Source organism: Haliotis rufescens, unplaced genomic scaffold, assembly GCF_023055435.1.
Source record: "Haliotis rufescens isolate VD_foot unplaced genomic scaffold, xgHalRufe1.0.p SCAF_10, whole genome shotgun sequence".
In the NCBI taxonomy this organism is placed as follows: domain Eukaryota; kingdom Metazoa; phylum Mollusca; class Gastropoda; order Lepetellida; family Haliotidae; genus Haliotis; species Haliotis rufescens.
In genome coordinates this window covers 39889840-39910445 of record NW_025963780.1, presented here as the reverse complement: position 1 = coordinate 39910445, position 20606 = coordinate 39889840, and the positions used below count along the sequence as shown (strand labels likewise).

The following is a 20606-nucleotide window of genomic DNA, read 5'->3' as shown; positions in this document are numbered from 1 at the left end:
ATCCATTCTCGACCAACTCGTGATATTCCGGGACAAGCAGGTTACGGAAAGGGGCGAGTGGTGCCGAATGAAAGAGATTGTTTCAAAACGATAAACTGGTTTTTGTGTCGGTTCGCGCAGCACGTTTTGCGCATTTCGTGGGGTACAAATCATGCCTGTACCCGTTAGTCTGCGCATGCGCAAAGTCTTTAATTACGAATGAAAGTCAACACGACGACAACTACGGCTCGAAAGTTTGTTTTGGCCGATATAAATAACAGACTGCTCTGCTAATGTCAATTTGGGCGAGAGCAATTATACTTCACAAACTTCACATAGTGAGTCATTTGTTTTCATTCAATACCAAGGACCAATGAACGCCATGTTTCGTGGCGTCCAATCGCAGCCGAGTAATGAAAACGAGTGGAACGCAGTCTAAGTCTTGACTGGAGGGTAGCGGCGACTGAAACCCTCGGGGGGTCATACTACACCAGGACAGCCAGACAAAGTTTGCCTCGTGGCATAAAATGGGCACTGGAATATTTCTGACTCTGGCACAAAACAACATGCATTCGCAATGCAACAACCCAGTTGAGATTCAGCGACATAATAGGTCTTCGTATGCTACACTGGTCGCAAAATCGGCTAAAGGGGGATCGATTGGATGGCCAGGATCTGTGACTGTTCATTGGGTGTCATCACATCCCAAAGGGAACCGTGAAGCTCCGGGGTAGAATAGGTCTTCAGCAACCAATGTTTGTCGTAAAAGGTGACTATGCGTGTCGTAAAAGGCGACAAACGGGATCGGGTAGTGAGGCTCGCTGACTTGGTTGATGCATGTCATCGTATCCCGATTGTGTGGATTAAAGCTCATGATGTCAATCACTGGCTTGTCTGGCCCAGACTCGATTGCTACCAGACCATCGTGATATTGATGTTGAATAAGAATATCAAAACAATTCATAAATCTGCTACGGCAGCCAATCCATTGCGAGTTGACATCGATGAAGCAGGTGTTTGTTACCAAATAGTCATCAGTGTCTTGTGGATTTTACTGAATTATGTAACATATACAGATTCACAACGTAGAGGTCAGAGAATAATCAGTCTGGATTATCTGCCGAAACATATTCCGTTGGGCGTAAAAGGCAAAATGGTGATGACAGTTTTATGAATTGATCACTGAAAATCATTGATGACACCAGGACATCACACAAAACGGTAATAATACGCTATCCTACCGGTAATACCCGCCACTCACGCAATTTTCAGAAAAAAAAGTTTGTTGTTTAACCCCGTGCCCAGCTATACTCCTGCCATATGACGGCGGTCTTTAAACAATCTGGACCAGACAATCCAGTGATCATCATGATCATCACGCAGTCGGGATACGCCAACAACGTCACCATAGATGGCCATCCGATTAAACACGTCTTCTTAATATATGTTAGGAAGAGAATACATGGATGTCAACTTCGGAGTATATGAATTTCAACAGTGTATATGTTTTGGTAAAAAGATATTTTTCATAAATTTCACATTTCTTCACTTAAGCTCAAACAATATGATCAGACTCTGTTATGTTCGCGCAATCTAGAACATGAAAGTATCATCTAGAAGCGTTTTTATTGAAGTGATGTTAATATGTTAACAAAGGTTTATCATTTGCGTCATTTTAATAAGTTTTTGTAACTTTCTCAGCTGTTTGTCTGTGGCCGTAATACGGCCAGGTTTCTTGTTGAATACAGTGATTTCATACCAAAATGTTAACTAATCCTTGTTCGAATCTGTATGAGATACGACGGAGTGAGTTAGTGCTGTTTCACACAGTCAGCACTGGTACTGTTATCAAATGGCGGCCAGTAGTGAGTGAGTGAGTGAGTGAGTGAGTGAGTGAGGTTCTACGCCGCTTTTAGCAATGTTCCAGCAATACCACGGGGACACCAGAAATACCCGATCCGATCCTCATTATATGGTCCACGAGACCTCCATGATCCGGTTTGCCATGGGGATATTGACTGCGAACCGTTATTGATACTGTTATTTTATTCATAATTTCTTTCCAGATTCCAGGGTAACGTATCGTGACATCATTACATATTCCGTTGCATGTGAACCGATTCTAATAACATCTCTTATTAAATCGATTCATCATACGGCAGTTCTTAACCTGTGCTATTCAAGACGTAAAAACAAGATGATATGAAATATGATGTATTTCCTCAATGAAACCATTTGGCATTAAAGGAACTATCCAATATTCCCAATAACATCTCTGTACTGTATCTTCATCAGCTATAATCAATAACATACTGAAATGATTCAGACTGCGGAAATTCTTTGTAAACGAAACTCGTAATCAACGTATTTTTCTTTGTAGTAAAAATGTTTTAATAATTCTACATATAAAATTGAACGTGTATATTTTATATCGATCTTTATTTAACTTGTCGCCCCATTGATTATCCACACGTTCAATCAATAAGAAACACGATGTTACAATACGCATATCCAGTATTCAGTTTTTTTCATTAAAAACAAATATCGAAAGCACGAGTCATCCTAAAACCACGGGGGCTGTCGGTTAAAGCGTTGGCTCGTCACGCCGAAGACCCGGGTTCGATTCTCGACATGGGTACAATGTGTGAAGCCCATTTCTGGTGTCCCCCGCCGTGATATTGCTGGAATATTGCTAAAAGCGGCGTAAAACCATACTCACTCACTCACTCTCTCTAAAACCACGTGTTCTCTTAGCATCACATCTAACGTGTAATCCCAGCTTCATCGGCTGATACATTCCACAATTAAATGTCAATGCATGCAAATTGCTTTCAATTTACAGTCCCTGTGGTGTTTCCAGGACGTAAATAGTGTCAATTTCATGTTTGAGAATGTTGACATTTTTGTTACTTGCAAATCAGTCACTTGGCAATCCAGCGGTAGATATTTCCTTCCAACTTACTGCTACAAAACACGGAATCGTGATTGATTGTGCTAGATTCGACAATTGCTAACACAGACACGATGATACATGCAAATATGATCGTTTTCTACACTAAATTACCATTTGCACGCCCAAATAATAACGTTGTAATGTGCATGTATTCAGTCTGTGTATGTTATTGTGTCAAAACGTTAAAAAATATATATCATAGACAAGCACAAACAGTAAATCATGCTATTGCCCTAAATCTGTATTATTTAATATCACAAAATATGAAGAACAGGCCATATTTCATATTTGGAATCTATTATTCCACCAAGGAATGTGACATATGTCTAGAAGAGCTTATCATATTTCACATTTTTCAAAAAGTTATTTTGTCTGTTGGTATTTCGTATATGATTAAATTCATTTTAATCTTACTTTCCCAGCAGTAAAGTCAATGTTGTAAAGATTATCATGATGCTGAGTGATAAAAAGTAGTCCCTTTTTGACGTCTGACACACACGTAGTTCGTGAGAACGCACAACGCGGCAGGTAAACTCATCGTCGTGGCCAGCCACGTGAAAATCGTGCTGACAAAAAAAACAACACTCTGGTATAATAGACACAAAGAGAGGTATATGATTTGTTGTAGACAGAACGAACAACAGAAAACACATGAAGAGAATAGCCGACATGTACACGGCGCTTCTTAACACGCCAGGTTGTATTACTCCGCCAGGGTTATCGAGAGTTGACGTTGCCATCAACAAATTGTTGATGGCGTCTCAAATATGTGAATGAGTAGCTTGAAAATACGTTCTATTTTAGTCTAGTGCTTTGATTAATGGCGTTTGTTTGTGAACTTGTTCACTTTGAAATGGATATATTATTGAAGAAACCCCCGTGTTCTTAGCCCCAGTGAGCGAGTGAAGCAAGAGATGAACCTACTGTGTTTTGAAACGTGGATCGTCTAACCGTAGAATCGATATTTTAGAAGAATGCTTATTTTAAATTTGGAACCGAGAGTTTTCTTTAGTTGTGTGTGCAAAACTCACACCCGTCGTCGACGTCGACACGGAGAGAACTGCGCATGAAGTCACGTTGACTTTCAAATCCCCCTCCTACCAAATCAATACGTTGGTGGTTGACAGAACTGTTTATAAAATGAGTCTTTCTATTGTGTACTATAAATCTCTGCCGCATCAACAGCTATATCAAACATCCTTTTGAGGTGTTACCATTTTCACACTACGTGCACGTGGGTGGAGTATGTCTTATTTTATTAACTTACATAACTGTTGGAGCATTCCGTACCCCTGTCACTATCAAATGTGCCTTCCGTTCACAGTCAGATGTGCCTTAGACATGCGTGATAATACAGAATAATGTTTGCGAGATTTATAAAACAACAATCTTATTTCGAATTGCCTTGACTGGGGGACTGCATGGCTGCATTTGAATTATCTCCCGGTGAACCGTTCTCTTGATATCTACCATTGACATGACACGGGTCAGACTATTATCTGTGACCTTCCTCGGCCAAGAATGCGCGTTAATACTGTCTGTCTGAATAAGGAGTCAGGTCAGATGTTAGAGTACCGCGACCTCCGTTGATTAGAAACCCTTCGGACGTGTGCCGCCAGTACCACGACTCGCAGGACACTACTCACACTAACATATAGTCCCTGATATGAACTTATGATTACGGTTAAATACACCATTTCACAAGGAAACCAATGAGTATTAAAGGAACCCTAAAATCTCTGCATTTAGAGTGAGTGAGTGAGTGAGTATGGTTTTACGCCGCTTTTAGCAATATTCCAGCAATATCACGGCGGGGGACACCAGAAATGAGCTTCACACATTGTACCCATGTCGGGAATCGAACCCGGGTCTTCGGCGTGACGAGCCAACGCTTTAACCACTAGGCTACCCGACCGCCCCTCTCTGCATTTAGAGATGATAAGATGATGAGTGTTGACTGCTGGAGCTGAGAAGGGATGAGAGTGGACTCGGGGGAATGCTTCATAAATATACCACTCAACAATTGATAGGGGTACTGGAATATGTTTACACTGTTACTAAACAAGAGAGCAAAATATTTCTGAATCAAATAATTTTGAAATGAAATGAAACCAAACATAATTCAGTTCTACTGCAATATCAGAAATTATTTATATGTTATCACTTCCAAACAATCAGTCTCGTTCCACGGCAATAACAAAAACTATTTATATGTTCTCACATCAAAACAATCAGTCTCGTTCCACTGCAATATCAGATACTATATATATGGTATCACTTCCTAACAATCAGCCTCGTTCCACAGCAATATCAGAATTTATTTATGTGGTATCAATTCCAAACAATCAGTCTCGTTCAGCCCCAACCTGGTCTCAGAAATAACCTTATCAAATGTTGAGCGGTATATCTAATCTGGGGTTTGTTAGAGAGACTAGACATGAGTCATGCAACAGTGATTCCAGACGGACTGTGCGCCATAGACAGTAAGTGTGTGTGTGTTTGTTTGTTGTTAACGCCGCACTCAGTAATATCCAGCTATATGAAATCGATCTGTAAATAATCGAGTCTGGACTAGACAAGCCAGTGATTGACATCATGAACATCGATCCATGCAATTGGGATACGATGACATGCATCAACCAAGTCAGCGAGCCTGACCACCGATCCCGTTAGTCGCCTCTTACGACAAGCATGGTCGCCTCTTACAGCTGGCATGGCGTACAGTAAGTGAGTGAGCTGATAAGTGAGTTTGTAAGTGAGTGACTTGTCAGCTACTGTAAACTAAGATAATCCTCATTCTTTCACTTACTTTGTTTGTTTGCTTGTTTTTTTTTTCAACGCCGCACTCTGTAAATAATCGAGTCTGGACCAGCCAAGCCCTAGTGATTGACATTATGTGCATCGATCTACGCAACTGGGATGCGATGAAATGCTTCAACCAAGTCAGCGAGCTTGACCACCCGATCCCGTTAGTCACCTCTTACGACAAGCAATGGTTTGCTGAAGACCTATTCTACCCCGGATCCTAACGGGTCACTTCCGTATGTGTCACCACCTTCCTCTGATATCACGTAACGAAAGGGTAAAAATAATCAGATTTTTTCAGAAGATTAAGTATAGTTTTACGCCGCTTTTGTCAATGTTCCAGCAAAATCACGGCAGGGGAACCCGAAATGGGCTTCACACAATGCACCCATAAAGGGTTGGTTGGTTGTTTAACGCCGCACTCAGCAATATTCCAGCTATATGACGGCGGTCTGTAAATAATCGAGTCTGGACCAGACAATCCAGTGATTGATATCATGAGCATCGATCCACGAAGGGAATCGAACCCTCGACTTATGCGTGACGAGCAAACGTTTAACCTCCTGGGCCCGGTTGTTCAGAACCCAATTTTACATCACCTCACCTCAGAAGAAGAGAAATGGTCGTCCCTCAGTAGTAATTATAATTTCAATTCAAACAGCAGTCATAATCAACAGTTCACATCGTCAATGAGACAACGGGGCACCATACCGCCCTGCTATTTCACTTAAAGCCTGTGGGATGTAGCGTGTGGCTCTCGCGTTCTACCCAAAATGAAACATTAACTAAACAGAAGAACCCCAGTGTCACATTACCACGACAATAGTCTCAAACACAAAGAAGCATTGACCAGTGCAGCTGTGAACCAAAGGTGAGGGAAGGTGGGCGACAACGTCCCCTTGGTAACCATTCGTCGAAGTCGCGGCGTGAATTTCGAGAGAGCTGTGAAAGTTAAGGTTTGATGTCTTATTTATCAGAGAGGTAAACCGAACTGTCTCCTCCACAACCACCAGTTTCCCCGCTCCCCTGATAGACATACAGATCTCAATGATGGCTTGTTCGATATGAAGAATGCGCTCCTTGTGTGCCGGAGAATGAAGTGCCCGCATCCGGGCAATGACTTCAGACTTGACAATGATTAGTAGCCCAGATTGAACGCACAATCTTTGAGGACTCGCGTTCCTTAGCGACTACAGAAATACCGACACGCAACAGTCCTAGCGGTGTTACAATTAAACACTTCGTAGCAAGTCCCAAATCATATCTGATATATTTTCGACGAATAACTTATTTTATCTGCACTTAAATCCTGGATTAGCGAGTGTAGCCCATTTCCATGCAAATATGATAATCCCCCTAGACACATTCGCTACCACCGCTAGCTCGATTCGAATGATTCGACGTTAAAAATGGACGCTTCATCAAATTACACTCATAAGCGAAAGGTAAGAGGCGACTAACCGGATCGGGTGGTCAGGCTCGCTGACTTGGTTGTCAATTGCGTGGATCAATGCTCATGATATCAATCACTGGATTGTCTGGTCCAGACGCGATTATTTACAGACCGCCGTCATATAGCTGGAATATTGCTGAGTGCGGCGTAAAACAACAAACTAACAAACCACCCATCTCATAAGCGAAAGAGGTATGTGCTCCTATGGTGTAAGGTGTGGAACTAGTCTGGACAAATTCTGGTTTTATAGTGCTTACCCACTGTGATACCATGCCGCAGTTCAACAGGTGAGGTTATTGCACTTATATAGCGACATGCATGCACGTGTATGTGTGTGTGTGGCTGCTTGTACTAGTCCGGAATGATGCCGATTTATAGTGCTAGCACACTGAGATACCATGCCGCAGTTTAACATGAATAACCCAATCAGACACAGTATACTGACTCCGAGCCGACCAGTCCTTGTTTTAGCCCCTTAATGCCGAGCGCCAGACAGGGTAACAACAAGTACCATCTTTTAACGTCTTTTGGTATGACGCGGCTGGGGATCGAACCCCGGACCTTCCGCTCTCCGGGCGGACGCTCTACCATTAGACCACGGAGGCGGTCCCGCAATTTAACAGGGATACCCCAATTAGACAAAGTATAATGACGCCGAGCCGACCAGTACTTGTCTTATCCCGTTAATGCCGAACGCCAGGCCGGGTAACAACAAGTACCATATTTTAACGTCCTTTGGTATGACGCAGCAAGGGGGTCAAACCACCGAGCTTCCGCTCTGGAATCCCGAAACGAAGTTTTATTTGGACCAGGGTAATAACGATAATGGACGTACGAGGATGTCCACATATATCTCGCCCTCACACATCCCTTCAATGAATAAACAAAGGCAGGGCTGTCAGTTCAAAAGCTGGGCTCGGCACATAGCGCTGACTCATCAGTATTTAACTGGACGAAACTATTGTTTAAATTCATACGGTAGCTGTGTATGGAATAAGGTCAAATTGGGCCAAGGAGGGTCTTATTTCCTCCCATTTTGAAACAGTGCGGTTTTATAGCATGTATGTCATGGAAATAGCTTTAAGAAATTAGATATACCTACATGCAATAATTACACTTTATATCAATACAAAATATAGAGATAGTTAAAATGAACAATGATAGAACACCTGCTGGAGGAATATATATAATCATAAAAGAGCTGTTGGTTGAAACAGATAAAATCATAGCCATTTCAAATGACACTGTATCTATCAGCAAAGTCGAGCACTGCTCTTTCGGTTCATATTTGTGTGTACAAATAAACTCTCTCTGAACATTTCGTGTTTTTCGTTTGTTTATACTGACATCAAACTTTTATTCCAAAAAGGTATTTCAACCATATTCAATTTATGAGCAATAATCTTGTGTCACGTGACAATAATCTCCCTATTGCCTTGTATTAGATGTATAAGAAGGTACTTGTTGTTATCCTGCCTGGTGCTCGGCATTAAGGGGCCAAAACAAGGACTGGTCTGAGTCAGTTGGTTAATTAGTTCTCTCTCTCTCTCTCTCTCTCTCTCTCTCTCTCTCTCTCTCTCTCTCTCTTTATCTCTCTCTCTCTCTCGTAAAAACGTATTGGCTTTTCCGATCAGGCCTATCAAAGACAACTAACTAACGTGTGTTCAAAACTTTAGAAATGTGTGTTATTTGTCCATTTTGCCAACTGGAATATCGACAAGCAGAAATAGGAGCAGAATTTGCAAACTAAATTATTCGCTGGGTTGACTACTAGTCCAGCTGCTGATTACTCGTCGTTTTCTGAACACATTGTCGCTTCAACTAAACCCAGCTAATAGTTTAGTGTGCAAAACAGACACATAGCGTCTTTGGTGGGAGTGCTTACTTCGTTTCCGAACCAAACGCGCAACTGAAGTGATGATCTTCACCGTCAGTGAATATACTGCTCCCTGAAGTCGTCGGTAACACTACGGCAATGGCGTGTAGGAAGATTTTTTAGAGTTTATTTGCCTTGCGCCACACGTTCAATAGAGCAGGACAGTTTACATTGCGTGTAAAGAACTGTTCACACTAGACGGCAACCTTGTCTACTTGTGTGTTACAGAGCTTTGGGTCGCTCACCGTCTGAGGAAATCAGGGGGTATCTCTTGAGTGACCCCCATTTCGGTAATGACGTGTTGATAGCAAATCCAGATAATGAAGAAATCGCGACCAGCTGTAGGCGGCAGTTATAGTCCAATGCGAGCGGGAATGAATGCCGTGGTTTGTTTTACATACCAATTGGGAGATTACACGTCGTTATAAAATTCCCTCTATCTGGGTCGTAATGGGGTACGTTTCCTGATAGCAGGCTGGGAATCCAGCATAAATAATAATTAGAGTGAATGTTGTTTATTACCGCAGACAGTAATATACTAGTCATACAGCGGCTTTAACATAACCTTTTGTTTGTTTGTTGTTTAACGCCGCACTCAGCAAGATTCACGCTATATGACGGCGATCTGTAAATAATCAAATCTAGACCTCATAATCCGGTGATTGATGTCATGAGCATCGATCCACACATTTGATTGGTTGGTTGGTTGGTTTGTTGTTTAACGCCGCACTCAGCAATATTCCAGCTATATGACGGCGGTTTGTAAATAATCGAGTCTGGACCAGACAATCCAGTGATTGATATCATGAGGATCGATCCACGCAATTGGGATCGATGACATGCATCAACCAAGTCAGCGAGCCTGACCACCCGATCCCGTTAGTCGCCTTTTACGACAAGCACAGACGCCTCTTACGGCAAGCATCGGTTGCTGAAGACCAATTCTACCCCGGATCTTCACGGGTCCTGAACATGACCTGATAACTAAGGACTGAAAGCATCAACAGGACTACCCAATCCTCATTCGACAAGATGAGGTGAAATAGGCTTCAACGTCGCCTTAAGATCATTGCATTATTATAGCGACGTGCGTGCACGTGTGAATGGGTGGTTCCGAGCCGACCAGTCCTAGATTTATCGCTTTAAAGTCGCGCGCAAGGCAGGGTAACAACAAGTGCCATCTTTTAAAGTCTCTTGGCGTGACGCGTATGGAACCACCGACCTGCCGCTTCCCGGATCTCGACAAACAGGAAATTCTTGGGGTTAATCATATCTCGGAATTTCCTCTGGGCTAGCGACATTAACCACTCTTTATATTTAGGTACACATATAGTACTAATCCTGGCAGTGTTCGAGAAAAAAGGGACGGAGACACGAGGTTCGTGCACCAGAGTCATAAACTAAACTGATATTCTGTCGTTTGTAACACATTTGAAGCCAATCTTAATTATTTTGTATTTTGTTAAAATAATAGAATTCAAATATTGATTGTAATTTAGTGCATGATCAGTCTTCGATCTAGACACGCAGTCACCACACTGTTCCGGTCTTTGGAAAATCATGCCAAATACGACAATGACGCTGCCGCTGAATACAATGTGAATCGGTGCATGAACATTTCGTGCTAAAGACCACGTGGCAGTACACTGGCGGGACATTTGGTACTGCTGCAGGCAGAAATTGTCGCCTCACATAATTATTTGAAGACGATACCTTTATATCTCGATAAAGAAAGGTAACTCTAGCTCTTACAAACATATCGAATTTCACGGGCATGTCGTTCTAATAAATACAAAGCTTGTTCGCGCAGAAAGAGGAACGAGACCTTGGTGGTGACCTCATAAATATAAATAAGTGGCACAGTCCAAATTGTTTCGGGGTGAGATTGGTATTGTCACCTGTAACAATATCGTGCATGTGGCTGCCTTGTGTGAATATGTCTATTGAGCACGTGGCCTTTGTACAAACCCAAACAACCTGCTGAAGCATCAACATCACCAACATCTTCAACACATCTGTGTTTACCAAGAAGAAGACAAATAGCTGTTGTTACCGCAACAGCTCACCCGCGAAGATCCGGGTTCGATTAGGTCTTCAGCAAGCCATGCTTGTCTTAAGGGGCGACTAACGGTATCGGGCCGTGATCAGGCTCGCTGATTTGGTTGATGCATGCCACCGTATCCCAAATGTGTAGATCGATGCTCATGATGTCAATCCCTAGGTTGTTCGGTCCAGATTCGATTATTCACAAACCACCGTCACATAGCTGGAATATTGCTGAGTGCAGCGTTGAACAGCAAACAAACAAACAAACAAACAAACACAATATGACCACCAGAGTGAATTTCATATTTCCTAAACAATTCGTGATGTCAACTCGGGTGCGTTATCAATGTTCCTAGGCCTGCTGACACAGTTATGTCCAACACAAGCTATTTCCGGCAATGTCTCCGCTTAACAACAAGCCTTAATCGTATAACGGCGCAAACATCTCTTTGTACAGCTATCAATCGCCTAGACACACTAACCTAATCTGCGGTACATCAACTAAAACTATTGCACGTCTCCGTAATTCGATAACCTGCTGTCTCCCGTGCAGAACGAATCAAAGATTGATTGACAACAACCCAAGCAGTTAATACAACCCATAAACCATATTTTGCTATATTTGTGTTCACCCGAACTTGCAATTTCATTTCAACTTGCATATCAAAATTATTTTCAAAGGCTTGAGAAAACGCCAGACGTCAGGCTTATCGTATACATTAAATAAGATAATTCACTACGTAACTGAATGACGAAGCCTTATAACGAGATTAACCATTCAACGTGACCATTTCAGAGGGAGAGTCTGTCAATTAAGGCTGTCACGTGATACATATGCGCACTGGCCTCTATTTGTGGTAACGTTCTACGCAGCTAACCTCGTTACTTCTCAATACCTTTTGTGAAAAATATTTTTTAATTCACTGAAAAACAATATTTGGATCATTCGATCTCACTTTATGGATTTTAAAAAATCGCCATTGCCCTACTTTACAAAAGAAACGGGGATCTTAAATCTAATTACATATTCGGAACACATTCAAAAGAAACATTATTTAAGAATAATGCTTCTTAATACACGTATAGTGTACGTTTGATGTCTTTTTGTGGACAAAGTCAACTATTCATTTATCTGTTTGTCAAACAAAAATACAACATTCCTATGAGGAAGCGTTTTTTAGAAACTGACAAACTGGCGTCTTCGGAAGATAGATTGACAGGTTGACGGATTTTACCGAGGTCTGATGGGGAAGACAGGCGGGCAGGTAGGCAGAAAGATAGACAGGGTAGATAGATGGTAGACGAACCGACTTCCCATCGGTTGGCAGCTCGGCTGACAGGCAATCAGTAAGGGCACCGGAGGCAAGAAACGTTTACGTGTATATCTAAAAGTTTCTTGGGTCTAGATAAGTATGAAATATCGCGGGCAATGTACGTTGGATGGTTCTTACATTAGCACTGGTCAGAGGTGTCGTGTTACCCTTCAAACCACCCCCTACACAAGCGGGCTTATCGTTGTACGGCTGATTGTATTGTCGATTGACCGTTATACTTTAACACACTCGATAAATCAAATCAAATCAGCATTGTTAGATTGTTAATCTGGCTAAGTGAGCTAAATTACAAATAGTACATTGATGGGTAGGTCAGACACGACTTAGTTAACTATGGACAGGTCAGACACGACTTAGTTAACTATGGACAGGTCAGACACGACTTAAGTATGAGTTGGTCAGACACGACTAAAGTAAGTATGAGTTGGTCGGACACGACTTAAGTAAGTATGAGTTGGTCAGATACGACGTAAGTAAGTGTGAGTTGGTCAGGCGCGACTTAAGTAAGTATGAGTTGGTCAGACACGACGTAAGTATGAGTTGGTCAGACACGACGTAAGTAAGTATGAGTTGGTCAGACACGACGTAAGTAAGTATGAGTTGGTCAGACACGACGTAAGTAAGTATGAGTTGGTCAGACACGACGTAAGTAAGTATGAGTTGGTCAGACACGACGTAAGTAAGTATGAGTTGGTCATTCAGACCCTTATACAAATATATCCAATACAGCCCACGCAAGTCTATAATATTTGTCAAGTCTAGATTACTGGAGTTATGAAGAGAGTCTCTGGGCTCCTTTTTATTATATTTTTATTAAGATAATTTAACAACCGTTTTTTTCTGTAATATATGTTCATTTCAGAGACTTGATGTTAGTCTAGGCAAACAGCAACATGAGTAGTTAACCGTGTGTACATAGAGATGATACCAAGTGACATGAGTTTTCAACCGTGTTCCTTCAGCTAAAGAAATCTTATAGTCGGATGCAAGAATCTGATTTAATTTTGTGATAATGGGTGGATGAGATAAAAAACTCCATCTCGCCCGACCCCCCTGTAAACAAGCAGCGGAGTTATCTGCAAAGAGATAACTCAATTAGAACACACCTCCGCGACCTCTGAGAGCCGATGTGTCGTGACTGTGAAAGCTATCTCGTGTGTTTATGTTACCAGATTTCCACAAACAGGATCATTGTGCAGGGACCAGGCGGAGCTGGTGTGATAATATATATACATATGTTTAGATATGAATCTATATTTTTATCTATATATTAAGCAATATTAATTATAAAAAAGTGTTATAACATCACAGCTGTTGTACGTAGTCGATATTAATATCAAGACAAATAAAATTTCAATTAAACAAATTTACAAGAAAGGTTATCATTGGAACAAAGTGATTTTTATTTGTTTTGTTGGTATTAACGCCGAACTCAGAAACATTCCAGCTATTCCAATCTGTACATAATCGAATCTAGACCAGACAATCCAGTGATGGATATTTGGAAAAATGTCGAGCTGTTTGGGTACGATTAAACACACAACCAAGTCGGCGAGCGTGACCACACGATCTATCAAGTCTCCCCATACGACAAGCACAGGTTGGCGGGGACCAGTTCCAACCCGGTATCCCCCAAGAAGAAGAAAAAACAACTTGAAAACAGTGTTCGAAATATGCGCCTACCCGCAGGCATGTGGCAGGCAATTCTTGTGTCGTCCCCGTAGTTTCAAAGTTGTATGGATCCTTATGACATGTAGTTAATTTACATGTCTATGTTTTTTGTCACAATAAGATGCATTTTTTATAAATGAGGGCCTCACGAGTCTAGTCAGGGCCTGCGGCTTCTAAAGTCTGTAGGTCCCGATGTCAGCCTTGCAATTTTCTTATTTCGAACACTGGTTGAAAAAAGTTCCTGTTTATATAACACGTGGAGACAAAGTGAAAGTTTTTCCACATTTGACAACAATACTCCGTCTCACTTACATACGTCAAGTTGTCACAACGAGCGGCGCGTATGTCAGGGACGTGTGCAACTACACATTCGGCGACTGAGTGATCGTCCTTTGAAGTCCCTTACGACTGTGAAACGATCAATCACGACATTGCAGATCAGCTGGATGGGCTTTTCTACTGAATATTTTGCATTATTAATGAAAGTTATGCATGCATTGTAACAGCAGAGTGTTAAACGACGACACATGAAGTGCATTAGTAAGGAAATATGCATCCTTGTCATAACTCCACCTTACCCGCACACCAAACATTAACCATGAATGATTTAGAATGGACGTTTACGGTAGCATAGACTAACATTTAGTCTCTGAAATCTTATATTACACAATATCCTTCTTGACTCTAAAAATAAAAAAATTCCCTATGCTGATTTAGCTTGAGCTGGCTAGACTTGCTTTTGTATGCATTTCTAGATTATTATTTTTTCATAAAATAAATATATTCCACGGTCATGGTGCAGGACTAACGGTAGCACTGATCAGCGGATTGTCTGGTTTGCCGTGTTATGGTGCCCGAGCTAGACGTATCAGTGATGGAATACATTAATAGTTATTGTTAATTATAATTAGTGAACTTACTTCAAATTCTTAAAGCAATAGTTGACAGCCCGTGGGGATCCGGGTTAGATTGAGTCCCCTGCAAACTATGCTAGTCGAGTGAGTGAGTGAGTATGGTTTTACGCCGCTTTTAGCAATATTCCAGCAATATCACGGCGGGGGACACCAGAAATGGGCTTCACACATTGTACCCATGTCGGGAATCGAACCCGGGTCTTCGGCGTGACGAGCGAACGCTTTAACCACTAGGCTACCCGACCGCCCCTATGCTAGTCGAAAGAAGCGTCTGAATGGATCGGGCGGTCAGGCTAGGTGATTTGGTTGATTGAGTGTCATTGTACTCCGACGGAAAATCGTAACTCACAGTATCGATCACTGGAATTTCTGGTTTAGACTCAGTTATTTACAAGCCGACGTCATACAGTTCATTGCGACGTAAAACAACAAACAGATAAAATATTTGAATGTTGGAATTTTTGACAATTTGACATGACCTGTAACAGTATTCGGACCAGTTTTACAGAGAGAACATGGCGTTATTAAGCGCACACGTGTGGTTATACTAACACTGGTATATGAAGTATCTTTAGTATTACAGCGTTGAGTTGAAGAAAGAGTATAATCGGTTGCAGTTTACCCCAATGAACACTTTTGATATGGAAGTAATGTGTTGATAAAACTTATAAAAGTTATGCATAACAATACCTGAAAATCATAATAAACATATTTCGTTATTCATCAGCATCTGAACATCATCAATCAGTAAAAGATATATCACTGTTTTCTCCAACAGCTCATACGGGATGTAATTTGTGTATGTAAACAATATCCCGGTCGAAACCGTGGCAGGTTATCTCGTTTTCTCTGTAACAATTCATTATTCATGTCTCAACGATAACCCATGAACGTCACGGAGTGAACATGTTTATCCTTCTTGAAAAAAAACAAGAAAGAATAACAATAAACAGATACTAAGGAACATCGCCATACCACGTATGATATTGCTATACCCAGAGCTGTGTTAATATAGAGGGAACAAGACGGATCCCGAAAGTAAGATATGGTTTCACTTACCACATTTCTTGATATCCGTGATAGTCTAGGTACTCCGAGAGAATTGCGACTGTGTACCCGAAATACGATCCCTCAGGACCGGAAAAAAATTTCGGATCACGAGTGTCGATATTGAAGGCGTTGACGTTCGTCACAGTCACCGTCCCTAGGAACGACAGCAGAAATCCAACACAGGCACACATCGTCAGGGAACACGTAGACGTCTTTGCATTGAAGGTTTCAAATTTGGAAAAGTTGCAAACAGTTGGTTTTTGTGTGGATGTGACGCCAGTTTGTGGAATTATTTAAATCTGCGAATTAAGAATGAGCGTGCCGGGGTAATGACTGCAACCTGCAGACTTCCTCTCATAGAGTTTTCAAAACAACCAACCAGTCGACGCGATCCGAATGTGTGGTCAAGATGCTGAAACCTCGTGTTGCTATGGAATGTCACCGTTACCAAGCGACCTCGCAGCGGAAATGAAACACAGCCAAGCTAACAAACATCTACACCGCGAGATGATTCAAACTTTTCAACTTTTTACGGCGCTCCCGACATCATCCGACAAGAGCCCCTCCTGGCTTTATACTGAGATATACAACTGAATCAGCTGCGCGAGTTATCGTCTGCTACTCGCTTGAGTTCGACTGGGAGACCGCGCGCGCGAAGCGGGAAATAATTGGCTGGTGCTTCCGTCGCTTCAAATATCAAACCTATTTAGTCATCAGCATCGTTTGATTTGTCACCTTGTCGTGATAACGATACTTTATCTAAGAATATCCTGAACACTATTTCTTCTCGGCGGACAAAGGCTGAATGTCTAGCTCTGTTGGCGAGTGTCAAACTGCAGACGACATCTGGTATAAGTGATTACGGCCATATATTTGCATTTTCGAACCTGTTGATGAACCAACTGACTGAAAAAGAGTCAAGAAGTCTAACTCCAAGTGTTGTTACATACAAAAAGTGTCAACGTGTCCAGTTAGCTTCTTGTCTGCCCAGATCGATCCATGTATAGTGACATGTGCGGTGGTAATAGTCTCGGCGAGTCTGGCAACTCCATCGCTGGCAACTCCATCGCTGTGAAACTTTTTGACAAGGAGGACGTACAAGTTTTGAAACAGAACTCAAAAACAGCCCTTTATCACGTGTAAGTGACACATGATTCAGCTCCTGCATACTCTGTGACATGGCGTCAAACTTGCGACATCCTCAAGAAAATCTAATTATTACGTTCGGAAAATTCCGATCCTCCCAACAGCCAGGAGCTAAAGAGAAGCTTATCATATACGTTGCCTTGTCATATGGTCTGCGGGTGATAGACCCTTGCTACCGCTGTTGTTATTGAGCATTCACAATCTCAGTTATCTTTGTTTTTAGAGTGTATCTTTCAGGATCAATTTCAATTAAATTGAGACTGTCTGACGCCTGGCATTTTTCTCCTTCCTTGTAAATTCAATAAATGTTTATCAAGTCAGAAATATGATTGGGTTATATTGATGGGTTAGGGAATAGTTTGTTATTGGGTTAAATTTGGAATATTGTTATCTAATTTTATTTTTAGGGAATGAGGATGAACAGAAAAAATACATTTTTTAACATTAGCGGGTTTCGTGATGTGGATAATTTTAGATAAGGATGGGTTATGATGAAATATACGACTTGATTTTTCAAGGCGGTTCCAACTAATGGGAGCATTAGGTACAAATTTGTGAACATTTTGTCTACGACAATCACAATGTCACGTCGCGTGGTACAGAGCCACGGCGTTGAGATGGATGTCACAATGTCACGTCGCGTGGTACAGAGCCACGGCGTTGAGATGGATGTCACAATGTCACGTCGCGTGGTACAGAGCCACGGCGTTGAGATGGATGTCACAATGTCACGTCGCGTGGTACAGAGCCACGGCGTTGAGATGGATGTCACGTCGCGTGGTACAGAGCCACGGCGTTGAGATGGATGTCACAATGTCACGTCGCGTGGTACCAGGCCACGGCGTTGAGATGGATGTCACAATGTCACGTCGCGTGGTACAGAGCCACGGCGTTGAGATGGATGTCACAATGTCACGTCGCGTGGTACCAGGCCACGGCGTTGAGATGGATGTCACAATGTCACGTCGCGTGGTACCAGGCCACGGCGTTGAGATGGATGTCACGTCGCGTGGTACAGAGCCACGGCGTTGAGATGGATGTCACAATGTCACGTCGCGTGGTACCAGGCCACGGCGTTGAGATGGATGTTCCTGTAGGATGGGAAAGCGTATATCCCTATACCTACACTAAGGAACTATCTATCTCTCATTTCTTTTCTGCATCTCTTTTTTTCACAACAGTCCAGTTTTACAGTAACGTCCATTATAGCTGGGAAATAAGCGCTGTCTGATTTATGCACCTTCTTGACATTTGACAGCCTCTTAATCAAGAACTTCTCAGTGCCTTCTTTAAAACGATCTTAGATAGCCAACTTCAACCCACATGCATTCTCGCGCTATGTCAGATGTCGGGCTCACACACACGCACACACGCACACATGGTTTTCTGACATCAGAATGAGAGACAAAAAGACAATCTCATTGGGATGCGCCCTTTTTGTATACATGGGGATAGTTTTGTTTTTTTTACCTGCAACTGCTCTGGGGTTGTGTCCTTGGGAAACACGTGCTCATATATACACTAAATCTGTATCTCTTTATTACTATCTGTTTTCATCCCGTTGTATCCGGTCAGCGTTTATGAGAGTGCCCTTTTCAATCATTTGCACTCGGGTTTCCGGCCCTTTTCAATCATTTGCACTCAGGTTTCCGGCCCTTTTTAATCATTTGCACTCGGATTTCCGGCCCCTTTTAATCATTTGCCCTCGGATTTCCGACCGTCTTGAATTATTTTGCACTCATGTTTCCGGCCTTTTTGAATCATTTGCACTCGGGTTTTCGGCCCTTTTGAATCATTTGCACTCGGGTTTCCGGCCCTTTTGAATTATTTGCACTATTTTTTTCCGACACTTTTGAAACAATTGCTCTCGGGTTTCTCTGTTTTCACACTGCAATAAACTTTGATGAAGACGTAAAAAGTGGTTCTCGGATATTTCATTCCCGGCCTGCTATAAAGAGGTTGCTTGTGATGAGGGCAGAGGGCCCTTCCAGGGTGTTATAAAGGGGTCGCTTGTGATGAAGACATAGGGCCCTTCCAGCGCGCTATAACGGGGTCGCTTGTGATGAGGGCAGAAGGCCCTTCCAGCGTGTTACAAAGGGTCGCTTGTGAGGAGGGCAGAGGGCCCTTCCGGCGTGTTATAAAGGGGTCGCTTGTGGTGAGGCCCCTTGTGAAACAATCGATTTGTGTGTCCTAGTTTCCATCCTGTGTCGCTGCCTGTGAAGGAGTCCCTCCTTTCAGTAGAGCGCATACCAAACAGGAGAGTGTGCCTGCATAAGAATAACTGTTCCCGGATGCTTGATCCCCCTAGGGGAGCGACTGTTATCTGGATGAGCGTGTTTTTGACCTTGCAATCTTTTACACCGGAGCGATTGACGATCAGAGGAAGAATGCATGAGATAAACCATTCTTACATTTCCCAACCGCTCCACTAGGATGCCGCTCAGATAGGGAGGGAGGCGGTCGGGTAGCCTAGTGGTTGAAGCGTTCGCTCGTCACGCCGAAGACCCGGGTTCGATACCCGACATGGGTACAATGTGTGAAGCTCATTTCTGGTGTCCCCCGCCGCGATATTGCTGGAATATTGCTAAAAGCGTAAAACCATACACACTCACTCACCAACTCACGCAGGGGGCACATTTACTCCACTTTCCCGCGATGCGTCCTACGTTACAGGGTTTACCTTCACGTTGACCTTGACCTTCAGTCTGCGCTTGTCTTGAAGGGCCGTTCAATGACAGTGTCGCTATCAACGGTGTTTATAAGACAATGACATATTATCATATATTGTAACATCGATTGCTGCAGGTCAGCAATGTTACAATATTAAACGAAGCACTGCCATGGTAAGTGTGTAAGTGAATGAATCAGATGTACTCTCTTTAGAAATAGATTTCTTCCAGAAATATTTTATAGTTGAATTTCGTTAAAATTTATTAATCTCCTCTTAATAGAGACGTTTGATAGCTTCATACTTAAGGAGGTTATTCAAAATGAGAACGGTAAAGTTGTAACATGTGACTTTAATATTATTTATCTTTTATCAGTACTCTGGGCCATGTGACCTAACTTACGAATTAAAATTGATTGATTTTTTTACTATATTACAAGCCTGAAGTATCTGTGTCCCTTTGTCAAGTAATCAATGTGATCTCTTTTTTAGATACAAACCCTCGACAAAAAGCATAAGACAGAGAAGGGGAGTGTAAGAGAGACGATTCTGCAATGGAGATATTACTATTTGCAGCAGATACCTTTAATAGTTCCCACTCGAGCTTTGAATTCAACTCTCATTTGTCACAAACTCCCATGCTGCACGAGCAGACTGCTACACTTTAATCTCTTTATTTTTTTAAACTTTTGAAACAGATATTAATTGTTA

General features: G+C 42.2%; 1 protein-coding gene across 2 annotated transcripts in view; it reads right to left on the bottom strand.

Annotated features, from left to right (window-relative positions):
• The window catches only part of LOC124142657 (integrin alpha-4-like), a 119687-nt gene extending 102573 nt beyond the window's left edge, over window positions 1-17114 (bottom strand). For both annotated transcript variants that reach the window (XR_007219562.1, XM_046511238.2), the window contains exon 1: window positions 16091-17114. Coding sequence is in view for 1 of the 2 variants with exons in the window: in XM_046511238.2 (XP_046367194.1) it covers window positions 16091-16272 (182 nt within the window). In the remaining variant the exon portion in view is untranslated. The remainder of the gene's footprint in view (window positions 1-16090) is intronic.
• Between the last annotated feature and the right edge of the window lie 3492 nt (window positions 17115-20606).